Here is a 16,485-nt window from a genome sequence, read left to right on the forward strand (position 1 = left end):
AGGACTGGGGAAAGGGAGGGTGCAGGTAGTTACAAAGCGAGACAGTCTGGTGAGACTCTGGAACGCTTTATTTAATGAATATTGCAAGTACACTCAGGTGCCAGCCAGATCCAAATGCAGACTTCATTTAAAATGCCAGCAAGTGTGAATAGAGTATATATTTTCAGAGAATTTTTTGAGAATGACGTTAAGCAGAAACAAACCAGTACTGGCTCCAAGGTTTCAGGGGCAGCCAGCCGTCACTGCTGCCTGTTGTGCTGGGGGATGGCTCTGACCACAGCGGAGATGGGGAGAGGGAGGTGGCTGCCCTGCAGCACCGAGGGCTGCCCGCCCTGTGGTACAGGGCTGTGTTCCAGTAAACAGCTGTGGAATCAAAAGCTAGGTATCAAGACACGTTGAACTGCGTCTCTGTTCTGTGCTAAACAATCAAAGCAAAATACACTTTAGAAAACAGAAGTTCTGTGCGTTTCCAAGGGAATCTGATGAGGTCTGAGTTTGGCAAGCTGGAGCCGTTCCCGGCTGGACAGTCAGTAACTTGCCTCAGCTACAGCTCCTGTGTGAGCCTGGAGAGGTGGGCTCCCAGCCCTCTGGTTCCACATGCAGGCTTCCCTCTGCTGCAGCTATGGTTCTCCCATTTTAGCCAGGGCTTTGGTTTTCTTTGTTACTGCATCAAACCTTGGCACGCGCAGCTGCCCCTAAGGCAGACCCTACAGGCACAAGAACCAGCAGAACCGCATGCAGCTGCCTTCACAATCATTCTAACTGCTACTTGGCAACAACAAAACCAGAGTGGTCACAGATCTTCTGGGAAGAAGACAGCAGCTGTAAGAACAGAGCTCTGCTGCACGTTGCTTCCTCTGTCGTGCTGTGGGCCGGCAGAGATCAGCAGGCCTCCGCTTCTGGCTCAGCTTTGTTGGCAGGAGGTGGTGACGGTCTCTCACTGAGCGAGATTTCAATCACAGCCCCGGAGCGCTTGCGGGGTTCGGGGCTCTCCTCCGACCACCTCCCCACCCTGCGCACCCCCTTGGCCACCTTGGGGGCGTTGCGGCAGGGGTTGTGGTCATAGATCACCAGCTTGAGGCCGGGCAGGTGGGCCAGGCTGGGGAAGAAACGGATGGCATTGCGGTCCACGTCGATCACCTCCAGAGAAGGCATGTGCAGGAGCACGGAGGGGAACTCGGCCAGCAAGTTGCCCGAGAGCCAGATGGAGCGCAGCTCACGCAGGCGCCGCAGGCGGGTGGGCAGCGTGCGCAGCGCATTGGAGCCAGCGTGCAGCGTCTTGAGCAGGCTGAGCTCACACACCACCTCGGGCAGCTGCTGCAGGCAGTTGGACTCGATCCAGAGGGTCCTGAGGTTCTGCAGGAGCCGCAGCTCGAGAGGCAGGCTGCAGAGCTTGTTGTTGCCCAGGTAGAGGATGCAGAGCTGCTTCAGCGCGCACACGGCCAGCGGCAGTGCTCGAAAGTTGTTGAAGTCTAGTGCCAGAATCTGCAGGTTCTGCAGCTGCTCCAGCTCAGGAGGGAGTTGTGCCAGGTTGTTGTTGCTCAGGTACAGCTTGACCAGTTCCCTGAAGGAGCAGATGTGCAGGGGCAGCCTCCGCAGCTGTCTGCCGCTCAGATCCACCATTTTGTCCACGGGCATCTCCTCCAGGTCCTCCAGGAGGTACTTCTGGCACTCATCGGAGGGCACAAAAGCGACAATGGCTTTCAGGCTGTTGCCCATCTCGGGTCCTTCTTTGTTCGGAGACTGAGGGCTGGGGCTGGCCTTGGCTTCCTCCCGCTGCGCGCTGGCCTGGTGGTAACTCCGTCTGCCCAATATAAGGCTCTGTTTACATGGCACCAGCCACTAATCTCAAGAGCTCTGAAATGTTCCTGATAATGGAACGAGTGTTTGGTGATGGTTGCAGACATGGTGACCTGTAGCGCAGGCCTCCTTCTGCCCCACAGTGCTTGGCGCCCCTCAGCTCCCCAGTGAGCCATCCTCCCCCCAGCCTGCACACTGCCCTGCGGCTGCGTCCAAACAGCCGCTTCCATGCCCCCTCACTGCTCTGTGTCGGTGCGGTCCGTGCAGCTGGCACGGTGCTGGGGATTGGCTGCAGAAAGGAAACACGACAGAAGACTGAATTTTTCAACTCCAACGTTTATTAAATTTTCAGCAGAAATGTTGGCTGTGATTGAATTGCTGTTCAAAATACCTGTCAGGACTTGACCGACTTTGCAGACGAGTAGCACTTCTATGCACTTGCCTTGCAAGGTGCCAAATACACAATTGAACAGTGTAACTTGCCACCCAGTACTTATCTGGAACCTTTCATACAGATCCTTGGCAAACGGCTATCTTTAGCTGCTGCAGTGTTTATGTTCTGTAGCCACGTTTACTATAGTCCCTGACATCCTGAGCCATGCAGGGCCTTCTCACTGGCTTCTGCTTTGCATCTTTCCTGAATCCCCACTTCACACACACAATCACAGCCAGCCCAGGCTGTTCTCTGCAGCCTTCCAGCTGTGTGATGGCTGTCCCTGGGCTGAGGCCCGGTGGGAAACTGCTGTGGGTGTGCATACACCAGGCCGTGGCTCTGCTGTACCTCCCAGAGCTGTGTCAGGCAGGGAAGCAGCCTGCCTGGCAGCTGGCCCTCTGCCCTCTGCAGCCCAATGCTGCCATCTTCCACACCTACTTCAGGGAGGCTATTTTCTTGCGGTCACTTTCTGGGGGTCAGGTGCTACACACCCACAGATGTGAGTGCCGGGAGGCCACGTATCCTTGGAGAAACAAAAAGCAGGACAGGAGGTTGAGAAAAAAGCAATGTCAGACAGGTTATGTTGCCTCACGATCTGCAGTTAGATCTGGTGATAGAGATCTCTGATCACCTGCTTTTAAGTGTACATCAGCTCTTTCATGTATGTTGGGTATAGGGTGCTTCCTTGGTCTGCTCTGCGTAGAAGCAATGGCATGAAGTGTATGGAGGTTGGCAGGAGTGCAGCAGAAAGGGCAGCTGGGGATGGAGAACAGTACTACAGCCTGATGCCATTGCACTGGTGCTGAGGAGCTGGGTGGAACGTGGAGCTGGGGAACAGAGACTCCTTGTGTAACCACATACAAAGGAGTTTGGTACAAACACTGCGGGCTGAGGGGTAGAATTTACACCCACAACAAAGACAAGTTAAGCCCCAGAGGCAAATCCCCTCTGAGACCTGCTGGTCGCATGGCATAGCAGCCTATAGATGAGCAGCTGTCAATAATGTGGTTTAGATATAGTTTTCTTAATAAGCCATATGGAGAGAAGTATGCAATATATGTCGTCTATAGACATAGCTATGTAGATGTATTTTTCTACTTGAATCATTTCTACTTAATGAATCTTTTAAGCTTCAGAAAACTATTTATTTGGGATTTTCTGCATTGTAGTTTAATCATTATTCTGCCTTATCAAAAAAAGTCACAATGACCTTTTATTGCTGCATTTTGTACCTCTGCTGGCTTCACCGAAGGTCTGTTTGGAACACAGTGTGAGATCAGTGCTTGGGAAAAATAACCTTCATGTTGTGGGATAATAAAGGTCTGCATTTGCAATAAAATGAACGATCCTGGACCGTCTGAGAATCACTGACTCAATGGAGGACATGAGGCAGAGATGGTCCCCTCTGCAGACCAACTGCAGTGCTCTGGAAGTCACTGCATTTGTGCAGCTGCTCCTCACGCCCTGCAACATGGCCTTAGTGATTGTCCAGAAGCATTCGTGGCATTTCAGGAAAAGTTCAAGTGATAAAGGTGCTCAGCACAGACGTTGTCTTGCTCCTGTCAAAGTGACAGTGCTGCAGTAGAGGGCTCTACTGTGCATGGAGGGTATGGGAAGGGTTTGTGAACAGTGCTGCTGCTTTCTGAGAGCTCTACATTGTAAAACTCTCTCTTTGGTCAGGCTGGTGTATTAAAGCAAGAAGCTCGAAGAAACAGTTTTGAGAATAGTCCTCGCTAATTGCTGCAAATCATCTGATATAGATTTATTTTAAATCTGTGGCTGGCATTTAGATCCCTTCTTCACTCACCAATGTTGTATGTTTGTTCTTTTTTCTTCATTGGAACATCACCCGTAGAGCAGGTGATGACTCCTTATCTTGGCCAGGTTTTGTCATTCATTCTTTGTCATGCACTTTCAGATTCCAAAGGCTCAGAAAGTCCCATAAGGAAACAGGCTGTGTGCTAAGCCCCCTCCCAGGGGGCTGGTGGGCTGCTCTTTGCTGTCCATCACATCACTCTCTTTTTAATACCGTTGCTTTCCTGGCAGCCTGAGGTAAGCTCTGGTGCCAGGTGGAGTGGGAGCAGCCAGGAACAGAATCAGTCCAAGTGAGCTGCTCCGAACCTGCACAACAGAGCTCTGGATCGAAGCAGCCTTAGCCGAGAAAACTACTGGCTGTTTATTGCTTTGCTGTCTGTTTTACTTTTAAGGCCCATTTATACATATTCTCTTGGGTGGCAATCATAATTATTTCTGGGCCAGAGCTCTTGTGTAAATAGGGGATTAATTTTCAGTTGTTAGAGAATGGCTTCTCACCAACCAACCAAGCGCCCATATGCTCAGTACTTCTCCATGTAGAAGTGAGTCAGTTGTGTGTTCTGTCTTCTCTCTCTGCCTTTGACACTCCTGGCCTTCTTGTCATTAAAGCAAGCTTGAAAAATAGTTTATGCAGAGGGAAGCAGGCAGCTCCTTGGGCTGTCTTCTCTCTCCTGTGCTAACAGGAGCCAAGATTCCCCCATTTATTGTAATTACGTGAAAGATACTAATGATTGTCAGTAAACATATTTTTGGTCTAGACTGTGCCCTGGCTATCAGTGCTCAGCTTCTCTGGGCACCAATATTTGCTCAATCCAGTGCTTGCTCTGAGAACAAATCCCTCCGCTTGCTGCCAGAGCTCTGACCTCCTCTGATTGATTGACCTGGCGAGCAGCTCCCTCTTCATAGTGGTGTATAAAAAAGGGACTTCAGAGGAAATGAGTGTTGTTGGACTCAGGGGCAGCTGAAGCCATGAGGGCCATACTGCTGACTGTGGTTTACATCCCCTTCACCATGGCCTTGCAACGGTAAGAGTGTGCCGGGCCTCCCTGGATCCTCCTGTTCCAGCTGGCTCCTGGCATGACAGCGATTATTCCTACTGGGGTCTCCAGAAAGATACAAAGAAAAGCATACAAGGACTCCAGGAAGGAGATTCAGTTAGCTTTCATGTGATTTTTTTATTTGTGTAGGGTCCCACTCGTTCGATTCAAATCTATCAAGACACAACTTAAAGAAAAGGGAGAATTGGAGGAATTCTGGAGGAACCATCACCCTGACATTTTTGCTCGGAGACACCTCTATTGCTTCCCTCCAGATCTCACTTTGTCAGTAGGAACTGCTTCAGAAAGGCTGTATGACTACATGAACGTAAGTATGGTTATGGTAATGCAACTGTATGGGCTCTCTTCCACTGAAGGCATATTTTTTCAACTTGAAATGGACAACACTTGAAATAGAGTCTCTCCATTGTAGGACTTGAGATGGGAGACTCATTGTAAATACTAGATCATCACAATTAGTTTAACGGTCTGCAAAACGCAATGTGTATAGATAGAGGCTAATATGGGACCTTGACAGAAAACTGATATAATTTATCAGGAGTAGTTCTGTGATGAGTTTGATTTCTGTACAGATCTGTTTTGGCCTTCATCAGGTCTTCAAAGAAAGGTGGAATGCTTGTGTCTATCAATCTGGGGTGAAGGCTGGGCAGAGTCAGATTAGTTCAGATTTATCAGAATCTTGTATGTTTACGTGTTATAACAGATCCCCAGATCTCATTTATTTCATCACTTGGAGTCATAAATCAGTGATAATGAGGACCCAAATAGAGTTTTTATTCTTTTGCTTTATCTGCTGAGTCTAATGTGTGTTGCATATTTGTGACTGACCTGGGTCTCTATGCTGAGAAAGGAAAAATCTGAGTTTCCTTGGATCTGAGACAGGCAAGTGAGCAGGTCAACCATTCTGTAAGTGTCTCTTCTGGTTTTAGCATTTTGTCCATTTTGTTGGTCTGTTTCCTGCTTCGGTTCATCTGTTATGTTTGTCTAAAGCAAAGAGAAGCTGCAGAAATGTTGTAGAGGCTGCTGTGGGCAGTGGGGGGAAGGTGAATTATTCAGAAAGAGCTTTCTGACATTTGAGGCTTATGAAGAAGTCTCCAGATAAGCTGGAGATGTGAGTGAAGAAGAACAAAGGCAGAAAGTTTTCAACCTGCTCTTAGACTTATCGAAATAACTAAACCAAAGCTACTTCCCCAGCATATCCAGCTTGCATCTGTAACAGTTTTGTGAGTGGTTTTTGCAAGTTTCTGGGATTTTTTATTTTTATTTTTTTACTGAAGTAACAGGGGGCTGCCTCAGTTTATAGGTTGTTTGATGCAGAAAGAAAGGACTCCCTGCTGTACAGCTGGATATTCTAATATTCTGTTACATTGCATGCGTGTTTGCATTATGGTTATCTTGTTCAGACTGTAAACTCCAGGGTCACAAGCTGTATTCAGTGTATTAATTAACAAGCATACACTTGAAGATACATACTCAAATACTTTTTACTGTTACAAAAGACTTGTGCCTTTGAATTCCAGAAATGCTTCATCCTATAAATAAGTCTCTTAATGCTAAAGTGCTCTTTCATGGCCAGATACGGGCACTCAGACAATTGCATGCTGCGTGTTGATAAGCTCTTCACTTCAGCAATCACGTGTCCACAGATATCTCTATCTTCAGCTGATGCCCAAGGACGGTCAGTGGTTCCTTTAACCGCAGGATGAACTTTACTCAGTACATCAGATACAGTCTGTGGAACAGAATTTGTTTCTGACTTGCTCATAGCTGCTCATTGCAATAGGCCCAGAGGAAATCGTGGGTTCACCACCTCAGTGGTGGAGCTGACCGGGTTATCCTTCCCAGGCACAGTACTACGGAGTCATCAGCGTTGGCACACCGCCTCAGAGCTTCACCGTGGTGTTTGACACTGGCTCCTCCAACTTTTGGGTCCCTTCTGTTTATTGCATCAGCGAAGCATGCAGTAAGAAATCTTCCTGTTCCCCGTGCTCCCAACATCCTGGGTAAATTGGCCACATTCAAGCCAAGATCTAACTGGCATTTGATTTTCCAATAACACCATGTGCATGTGTGGGCAAAATTTGGGAAGGGCCAAGGTGTTGCTCTCTGAATTGTCAGGGGTTTGTGGGAGGGCAAAAGCCTGGAGCAGCCCTGAAGCCTTGCTGGCCCGCTTCTCTCTGTGCCGGTGGCAGACAGGGTGGGCAGTGTCAAGCAGAAAGCATGAAAATGTACCCGGGGAGTTACAAACCAAAAATAACCCCCAAGGTATTCGAGAGCAGAAAAATGGGGTGTCTGCAGGGCAGCTGTGCCTCTGTCGATGCCTTCTTCACACTGAAACTCAAAGCTTCCTCACCAGCATCACAGCCAGTTCTATATGGGGAGAAGGTGAGCGGCCTGGCCCTTCCCTGCAGGTGTGGTCTGTTTTGTGCAGGGGTGCACCAGAGGTTCAAGTCCTTTCTGTCAGATTCATACGAGCACGGTGGGGAACCCTTCTCCCTGCAGTATGGCACCGGGCAGCTTCTGGGCATTGCTGCCAAGGACACGCTGCAGGTGAGCCTCCGGCTGGGAGCGGCCTTGGATATGGAGTCTGACATGTGCCTCATTCATTGGCACTGATGGCGTCTTCTCTTTCACCTCTTCTTTTTCTCCTGCTGAACAGATCAGTAACATCTCCATCAAGGGACAGGACTTCGGCGAGTCCGTGTTTGAGCCAGGAATGACCTTTGCCCTTGCCCACTTTGACGGTGTCCTGGGCCTGGGCTACCCCTCCCTAGCAGTGGGCAATGCTCTGCCTGTGTTTGACAGCATCATGAACCAGAAGCTGGTGGAGGAGCCAGTCTTTTCCTTCTACCTGAAGCGGTCAGTCGTAGCAGTGGCAGGGCCAAGCAAGACACAAATGCACTTTAGTTCTTGATAGAGGCAATGGAGCATCTTCGTAAATCTTCTGTGCCAGAAAGTAATTGCTCTCATTATTTTTTTTTTCCTTCAATTTTCCAATGGGAAAAATGGAGTGAAAAGGAAAATATGTTGGAGTGAGCAGGGACCACCAGTTTCTGGACAGATGTTTGTTCTTGTAACTGATCACGGACAAAAGAAAAGCTCCTAACTCAGACTTGAAGTGTGCTGAGCTACTGGAGGTTTCCCTCTTACCAATGGAGATGAACAGAATTGCAATGCTACACCCAAGTGGTTGCATTTAAGAAGAAAAATGTTGCTCTCTAATATGAACCTGTCTGTAGCTCTACTAATTTGTCTAGGTTTAATTCTGAGGGGAGAGAGCAACTGGCTCAATGTATTCCTAGTGCTTGCTGTCAGCCCTTGGCAATTCACAGCACATTTTCTCAGAGAGTGCTTGGAGGTTCTGAATTGAGATATATTAAGTTACAGTTCAGAAATAATCAGGTTCAGCCATCCATGCTTGAATTTAGAAAGCACTGTGGTTTGTCTTTTCCTTTTAAGACTGATCTAGTTTTTGTACTCCAACATACTCCCATGCCTGTGCTGATGTGTGCTCTTCTTCCAGGGGAGATGACACTGAGAATGGTGGTGAGCTGATCCTGGGGGGCATAGACCACTCCCTCTATAAAGGCTCAATTCACTGGGTCCCAGTCACTGAGAAGAGCTACTGGCAGATACATCTGAACAAGTATGTATGCACTACGTGGTGGAATTCACCTCCCGGGGTAAAGTCCACAGAGGCAGAAAGGCTCAGCAGTGCAGATGAAGGGGGCTGTAGTGTTTCTCCTTAGTGGGTCTCAAAGAGGAGGTTTGCCAGGATGAGTCTGAGGACTATCAGCTCTCTGAATCTGCTGTGGAAGGGATGGCTGGTTTCTTTGAGGGCATTTTAAAATGCTTTAATATGATTCAGTAACAGTCAGACTGCGTATTGGTGGACTGTTCATGGAAGTGGCTAAGGCACAGAGTCCAGTCCCAGGTCTTGCTCTAATCTTTCTTTTGAACCTTGGTCAAAGTTGTTCACATCCCTTTGTTTGAACTGCATAAAAGCTATGAAGACCCATGAGGACGTTCATCAGCAAACGGCTGGGGCTGCAGGAATCCTGGGAGAAAAGTGGTTCCACACGTGGGTCTTTCTAGAGCTGCTTCTTTTTGTTTCTCATTTTTAAAAGACATTCTTGTATTTTCAGACTTAGAAAGCTTGGCAGCCAGTTCTCCAGATTGTTCCCTGACTCTGAAGTCAGATAGCAGTGGTGTGTTGCTTCAGAGGCAGTGTATTTACCATTTGTTTAAAGATGCCTTCTTCTCCACTTGCAGTATAAAGATCCAGGGCCGGGTGGCATTTTGCTCCCATGGCTGTGAAGCCATCGTTGATTCTGGCACTTCTCTCATCACCGGTCCCTCGTCACAAATCAGACGATTACAGGAGTATATTGGGGCAAGTCCGTCGCGTTCTGGAGAGGTAATAACTGTGCAACCAGAAAGCAGCCAGAGAAAGAGAAACTGGTGTTTGGTGCAAAGAGCTTATAGGGAGGGAAAAAGAAAAAAATACCCAAAATAATGGCTGAGAGAGGTCTCAGAGAAAGCCTTGTCTCTAGGACAGTGCTGAACTCAGTGCTGTGCTGGTTTTGATGCATCTGCCTTGTTGCCCCAGCCCTCCTCCCATTGTCTACCTCCTCTCCAGTTCTCTTCAGTGATGATGTGTAAGGAAACTGGGGGAATCTGTTTAAGGAATTGTTCCGTGCTCCACATTTTTTCTGAAAGGTAATTTTCTTTTGGACAATCAGAATAGTACTACCTTGCCGAGTCCCCAGCTATAGCTGTGGGCTCCCCAGAGCTAAAGGGAATTGATGGCCATCCCAATCAACATTAAAAAGGAATGGCAATGGAACGGTGTGTTAATTATGACCCCAAGTGGCTCTGCTGATGGACCTCCCACTGCCCGCTCTGTCTGCAGGTCAGGAGGCTTCATGCCAGGGCTCCGGGGAGGGACATATCCAGTTTCTCACAACATTGGCTCTGGAGTACCCCAGGAGTACAGGACAGACCTCGCTGCCTCTTGCTCTCCCTGCTCAGTGCTTTTCTTGCATTTCCTCATTGTTTGAATATCTCTTTCCTCTTGCATCCCCCTTCCTGACACCAGCCAGCACTCCCCCTCCTCACTGCTGTTCTTCCAAGGAGCACCTCCACCTCTTCTAGTCAGCTGAGGTGGCTGGGATTTGTTGCTTCATGGCTCCTCCAGCTGCACAGCTGTACTCCCAGCTCCCCACACTTCTCTCTGGGGGTTACACAAGCTGAGGCTGCTGGAGGTTGCGCTGGTCGCTGCCCTCTCAGCAAGGATGTTTCTCTACTACCCTTTATACCTTCTCCTTGTTACTTTTCCAAGCCCTGGCAATATGTAAATCACTGAGACAGTGAGCCTTTGATGGCTAATCCTACCCAGCTCCAGGAAGGAGGCTGCTTATTTTTCCATGCATTATTGCTGACCTTTGGCTGACTCCCACAGTCAGTTTCTATCCTGCCACACTCCAGTACTGCAAGTAAAACCACCGCCTACAGTTCTGGGTGACTCCACAGTTGTCACGACAGCACTGCACTTTGGAGAGAATTAAGTGTTACTTTTGCCCTGTGTGTGAGGCAAAGTTCAGAGAGAAAGCGAGCTTTAATCCGTCTCCCTTTGGGAGGGGGAGACCTGGAGATGCTTCTGTGTAACTGATGGGGCTTTGGATTTCTTTTTCAGTTAAACCTTACATTTCAATTAAAGTTTTCAGACGCGTGTTAGAAAGTTTGTTTTGATAACAGGTTGTTTTTATAATGGGACATATTCATGGATGTAGATAAAATAGGTAATTTCAAAGTAATCACATTGATACTATATAAACAAGGAATGCATCGTTTCAGCATGAGGCCACTTATTCCAATTCTGTAAAAACAAACCTGAAAGACATTCTTTATGTCACTGTTTTTTTTTAAACACAGGCAGGCTGAGTGTGTTGGCTTAAATCTGTCCTGGTGTAAGTAGGTGCATTCATCAGTGATTTTACCAGAACTTTTATCTCTTTCCAGAAAGGATTAATTTGCTCTGGATGTACTGACAATGTAAATGAATTATGTCATGCTTCTTACATCCTTCAAATCACTATGCTGGCTCTCTTTCCCTTATCTTCTCTATCCTGTTGTTTATCTTGCTGTAATGGCATGACACCTGCTTGGTATACAAAAGATTTATGGCTGTATTTTGATTAAGTTGATTTAACAACAGCAAAAATAGTGCCTTCCTTGTAGGAAGGCCCTAACAATGACTTCAAATACTACAGTTTGCCTCAAAGATCCCTCTGGGCTTGGAGCATCATGCAGTGCCATTTACATGCTGGTTGGTTGGTGAAATAGCTGGGAGGCCAGGAAATGATCTGCTGGGTTACTGTAAGCAAATGCATTATTTATAGAAATTAATGGACATGCCAACATTCAGTCCTTTTTCTGTTCTTTAAATCCCACTCCAGTGCAGGGTAACGTATGAATATATGAACGTATAAACATATGAAGTGCTGCGATACTCATGAGCTTTCTGAATGGAAAGCCCTTTTTTTTCTCCTGAAGCAGTGATGTTACCTTCCATAAGGCACTGCGTGGGCTGGAGGCAGCTCCAGGACCCCACCACAGTCTGACACCTGGAGGGATTCCTCTCAGCACACCTTGCTTCTCTCTTCTTATTTATGGGGCACAAACTTGGTTTTGTACATGGGGGGCATCAGAATGGCCCTGCACCTTGTCCCGTTAGGGCATGCAATGCTTTTCAGAGGCCCCGGGGGTTTTGGTGCAGCTGCTATGACCCAGTGTGGGACCTGTGGCAGCGCTGGGCCATGAGTTGGCCTAATGCTCCTCTGCAGTAAATTCACCATTAGTAGTGGCAAAAAGCTTGAATGCAAAGAACAGTATTTAAAAAAAGGCAAATCAATCACATGCCAACCAGCGTGTTGCATACAGTTTCTTGTAGACTGCAGAAGACTGTCCAGCTTGCCCCACATCAGCTTCACCATTGGGCACCATGAATACAAGCTGACAGCAGAGCAATACGTTGTGAAGGTGCGTGTCCTCCTGGCTCTCTGCTCCTGGTCAGGGCCAGAAGAGCCACTGCAAGGAGATATTCTTTCTCTTCCAGGAGACCATCGATGACCAAACCTTCTGCATGAGCGGCTTCCAATCTCTTGACATCCCAACTCGCAGTGGCTCGCTCTGGATTTTAGGAGATGTCTTTATGTCTGCCTTTTACTGCATTTTTGACCGTGGGAATGATAGAGTGGGATTTGCAAAATCTGCTCACAGGGACGATTATTAGTGAGTTGTAATAGCATTCGTTCTGCATCGGCATGGATGCTGATATAATGATTTTGAGCAGACTTGTGAAAAAGGACTAAAGGTGAAACTGAACCAGAATGCAGACCTGCTCCTCAAGTTTTAAGTGCTCGAGGCAATCCTTGTCCCAAATTATTCAGTTTGGTTCAATATCTGTATACTTACAAGTGAGATACATGAGCTTCCTGAATAACTCTCTAGATGAAGAGAGCCCATCTCAGCATGCTGTGCAGCTCTGCAAGAAGGCAGGAAGGATGAAAATGCTGAACAGCATAAGACTGAGAGTATAGCAGTTAGAAATGAGTGAAGCTAATCCCAGGCTGGTTTGTTTGTACCCTTTTTTATTCCTGTGTGCCATTTCCATCTCATTTTCCCACTGACTTCATTTTTCCCATTATGTTCTTGTTTTGGCAACTTTGTCTCCTTCCTGCCATGTACATTCTGTTGGGTTTGCTCCAACCAATTCTTATGAAAAGGAGTGATCCCTGAGTGACCACCACGCTTTCTGACACACTTCCTTGCAGACAGCTTACAGCTCTCTCAAACCTGCTCTTCTCCTAGGTTTGTTCTATTGACTTTTTACTTCTCCTCCTCTGGGTCTTGGTGTTCAATGTCACTTGATTCTGATCTTCTGGGTTCAGGGTATCTATTTGCATTGCAAAAACCACACTGCAGTCCACACAAGGGGAGTTGCTGAACTTTCTACGGTTGATCGAGCCAAAGAAGATTTACCTAAATGAAACCTACTGGAATATTTGTTTTGATTGTTAAAAACCACTGCTGCCTCTGTACATGTGAATAAAACTTAACCAAATGAATTCTGCTTGGACTCAGTGCTGCCTTGGTTTTTGTTTCCTTGTAGTGGCTCCTGCCATGCCAGGGCCACCTGCTCTGAGGGGGTTGAGAGGGTCAGCAGCAATTAAATATACAGCTTGCTTGGCAGTCCGGGGGGGAGAGATAGGACATGCTTGTGCTGCTCTTCTCTCCCCAAACCTGAAATACCTGTGTGTGGAAAGTCTCCAGTGAGGCGGGTGAGAAGGGCCATGACTTGAAGGCCTGTAAGTGAAGGATCAAATTCTCTCCATCAGGCCCAAATGGTGTGTTATCTCCCACCTCCCCTCACAGCTGGGCCTGATGTGAGGTGGGGCCAGGAGGGAGGTTACAGTGGTGGTATATATGTATAGTATTCACCTTTGGTGGTGTTGGAGCAGCCTCAGCACCAGGCATTGGGTACAGACTTGGTAACATGGACTGGGGCCAGCTGAGTGGAGCCCATGGCCTGGGCACAGCTGTAGGGCAACTAGGAACCCATGCAGCTTTGGTGTTCCTGGAATAGAGACCAACAGCCCAGAGGAGCTGTTTGGATGAGCTCTGCACACAGGCAGCACAGCACAGTGTCTGTTGGCATCTTGGCAGGGTTACCATCACGGGTCTGAGATTTAAGGCTTCAGCTGTAAGACTTGATAAGTATTAACAGAGTGCGGTGGTTTGTGTGTAGGTGTCTCAGAGGTGTTGATTTTGCCTTCAGATATGAAATATTTTCTCTCTCTGGTATGTGTTTTTACAATTCTGTTTTGCAACTACATTATGTTGGACTTTTGATACCACAGCTATCAGCCTATAGCAATAGCAATTCATTTGCCATTTGTTTCTTTTTGTGGGAAAGTTTAAACTGTATGAAGTTAGCACTTATGTCATGCCTCCCTTGCATTATCTCCTCATTGTGCATATCATGCTTAGAGAAGAATGGCCATAAGAAAACTTCTTGAATTGGAAAACTTTTTTTTTTTTTTTTTTTTTTTGGTCATAAACCAGGGCAAAAAAAAGCATCCACGAAGGGGTTTCAGTTGTTTCACAGCAGCCAGTATCTTTGTTTTCCCTGCTGTGCAGTTGACTTACAATTCTGGTACGTTTCCATTGTTTCCGAAATACGTATTTTTCATTGAATGAGAAGTTACAGGAAAAGTTAGAGATCTGCTGTTCATGACTGAGGATTTTGAAGGCAGTAGGATTTGTCTCTACAGCATGCTGACAGCTTGGCTCTGTGAATCCTGGCATGGAGCATAAACGCATCTTAGAAATATGTGGAAAATCATCATGAGCATTCAGGGAGTGTCCCTCACTTTATTCTGATGCATCTCATCCTATCTGACATCACCTGATGGGGTCAGGGTATATAAATATGTTAGAAAACCACATTGCTCCCATCACTTCCTCAGTCTTTTCGAGCTTTGCCCACTTCTGTAGGTTTGCCTCTTTGTTCCAGGTAGAAGTTGAGTTGACTTGCACGGTAGTTCACATGTCTGCCAGAAGCGTTTCTTGACAGTTCAATACAGTCAAGAGATCTGTGTTTCTCAAAATGCCTTTATTCATGCAATAATTCTACATTCTTTATGCCAGTGAACATGAATTGTGAATTGTTGAGGTTGCTGAAATTGTCTGTTTACTATGCTAAGGCAAATAGTTTACCAGAAGTAGTGTAAAGGGAGCACATCATCCCCAAAGAAAATTTAATGTAAGTCAGAGCGTGAAGATGTTTGCAACAGTGAGATAGTAGACTAAATGCACGGAAATTTTTCTGATAATTCATCCCAGCACTAGTTTCTTTGTGAGCTAATGAATGGAATATTTTAATTATCCTGGAGCTGGCCTACTACGTGTGATGTACTGTTTGTTTACTGCATAATAGGCTGTGGGACTTCAGAATTGTCATCCCTAACCTCTCCGTATCTAATAGATGCCTCTGTGGGACCTAACTGAAGTTTAACCACTCTGTGGCTACTGTATGGCCCCCCATGGCCTCCACTGGAGGAGTACTGTCACTGGGGCAGGGAGTGCAGACAGAGTGAGTGGAAGTGGCAGCAAAGTCATTGCTCATGAGATGCACAAAAGTCTGATGGATAGCATCAGTGTGCGCTCTTAGCAGTGGCCATGCTGAGAAGAAAATGATGGAAGATGAGCAGAGCTGGACAATGAGAATCTGGGAAGGCTTCTGCAGGCTGAGCTATTCTGAGACAGATCAGCTGACATCTGAGCTGGGGGAATGAAGGTAGAATCATAAAACTGTCTGAGTTGGAAGGGACCCTTAAGTGTCACCTAGTCCAACCCCCCACAATGAACAGCGGCACCTACAGCTACATCAAGTTTGCTCAGAGCCCCTTCCAGCCTTATCTTGAATGTCTCCAAGGACAGGGCATCCACCAACATTCTGGGCAACCTGGTCCAGTGCCTCACCACTCTTCTTGTAAAAAAAAAAAAAAAGTCTTAAAAAATTTCAATTGGGTAATTGAAATCTCCCCTCTGTTAGTTTGAAACCATTTCCCCTTGTCCTATCACAGTAGACTCTGCTAAGGAGTCTGTCCCCTTCCTTCTTATACCTCCCTTTAGATACCATAAGGTTGCTCTCAGGTCTTCCAGAGCATTCTCTTGTCCAGGGTGAACAGCCCCAGCTCTCACAGCCTGTCCTTGTAGGAGAAGTGTTTGTTTCATCCCCTGGATGATTTTTGTGGCCCTCCTCTGGGCACGCGCTAACAGGTCTGCATCTCTCCTGTACTGAGGACTCCACATCTGGACACAGTACTCCAGATGAGGTCTCACCAGCGCAGAGCAGAGATGCAGGATCACCTCCCTTGACCTGCTGGCCAGGCTGCTTCCACTCCCTGGTGAAAGTTGTGTGAAGGAAGATACTGAGGAGGTGTGGTGGGACTGGAATAAGTGTGGATCTGTGGGAGTTTTATATTACAGGCAGAGTCATTTCCAATTTCTGGCTTAAATCTCCTTTCAGAGGGAAGAACAGTTCCTGGTCTGTAATAACAGAGCTAGACAGTATACAATTTCTCCATAACTGCTGAAAATCCTTCCTATGCCTGTGCTGCCAGCTGCAGCTCCCTACGGGTGGAGGCCTCCGATCAGTTACCTCTGCTGCTCTCCTTCTTGAGAGAGGCCTATGGCCCCTAGATAAGCTATGTACATGCTCTAAGGAGCACAGAACAAGACTCATACCTCCCATGCCTAGTTCATCAGAAATTTTGCCTTTTGTGTTTTTCTTAATGGAGTTTTAATATGAAG

At 47.1% G+C, this 16,485-nt stretch overlaps 2 protein-coding genes across 2 annotated transcripts; one reads left to right on the forward strand and one right to left on the reverse strand.

The window, feature by feature from the left end:
• Positions 1 to 882: 882 nt before the first annotated feature.
• On the reverse strand, positions 883 to 1,719 carry LRRC10 (leucine rich repeat containing 10). The gene has a single exon (XM_042816319.1). It carries the CDS (start codon positions 1,717 to 1,719, stop codon positions 883 to 885), a length of 837 nt encoding a protein of 278 aa, XP_042672253.1.
• A 3,247-nt stretch (positions 1,720 to 4,966) lies between these two features.
• On the forward strand, positions 4,967 to 13,250 carry LOC122158839 (cathepsin E-A-like). The gene is made up of 9 exons (XM_042815864.1): positions 4,967 to 5,073; positions 5,236 to 5,413; positions 6,952 to 7,069; positions 7,538 to 7,656; positions 7,766 to 7,965; positions 8,630 to 8,752; positions 9,379 to 9,523; positions 12,049 to 12,147; positions 12,224 to 13,250. The coding sequence occupies exons 1-9, from the start codon at positions 5,018 to 5,020 to the stop codon at positions 12,398 to 12,400; spliced, it is 1,215 nt and encodes a 404-aa protein (XP_042671798.1). The 5' UTR covers positions 4,967 to 5,017; the 3' UTR covers positions 12,401 to 13,250.
• Positions 13,251 to 16,485: the final 3,235 nt, after the last annotated feature.

The sequence above is a fragment of the Centrocercus urophasianus genome, unplaced genomic scaffold, assembly GCF_019232065.1.
Source record: "Centrocercus urophasianus isolate 14NV4802_14NV808 unplaced genomic scaffold, USGS_Curo_1.0 seq_15, whole genome shotgun sequence".
NCBI classification, from domain to species: Eukaryota; Metazoa; Chordata; class Aves; order Galliformes; family Phasianidae; genus Centrocercus; species Centrocercus urophasianus.

What these genes read in the sequence shown, in the direction of transcription:
- LRRC10 (XM_042816319.1), bottom strand. Translation starts at nt 1,719, where the DNA reads ATGGGCAACAGCCTGAAAGCCATTGTCGCTTTTGTGCCCTCCGATGAG.
- LOC122158839 (XM_042815864.1), top strand. Translation starts at nt 5,018, where the DNA reads ATGAGGGCCATACTGCTGACTGTGGTTTACATCCCCTTCACCATGGCC. An exon ending in CTGCCAAGGACACGCTGCAG is followed by an intron (nt 7,657 to 7,765) that starts GTGAGCCTCCGG and finishes CCTGCTGAACAG; the next exon opens with ATCAGTAACATCTCCATCAA. An exon ending in GTCCGTCGCGTTCTGGAGAG is followed by an intron (nt 9,524 to 12,048) that starts GTAATAACTGTG and finishes TGTTGCATACAG; the next exon opens with TTTCTTGTAGACTGCAGAAG.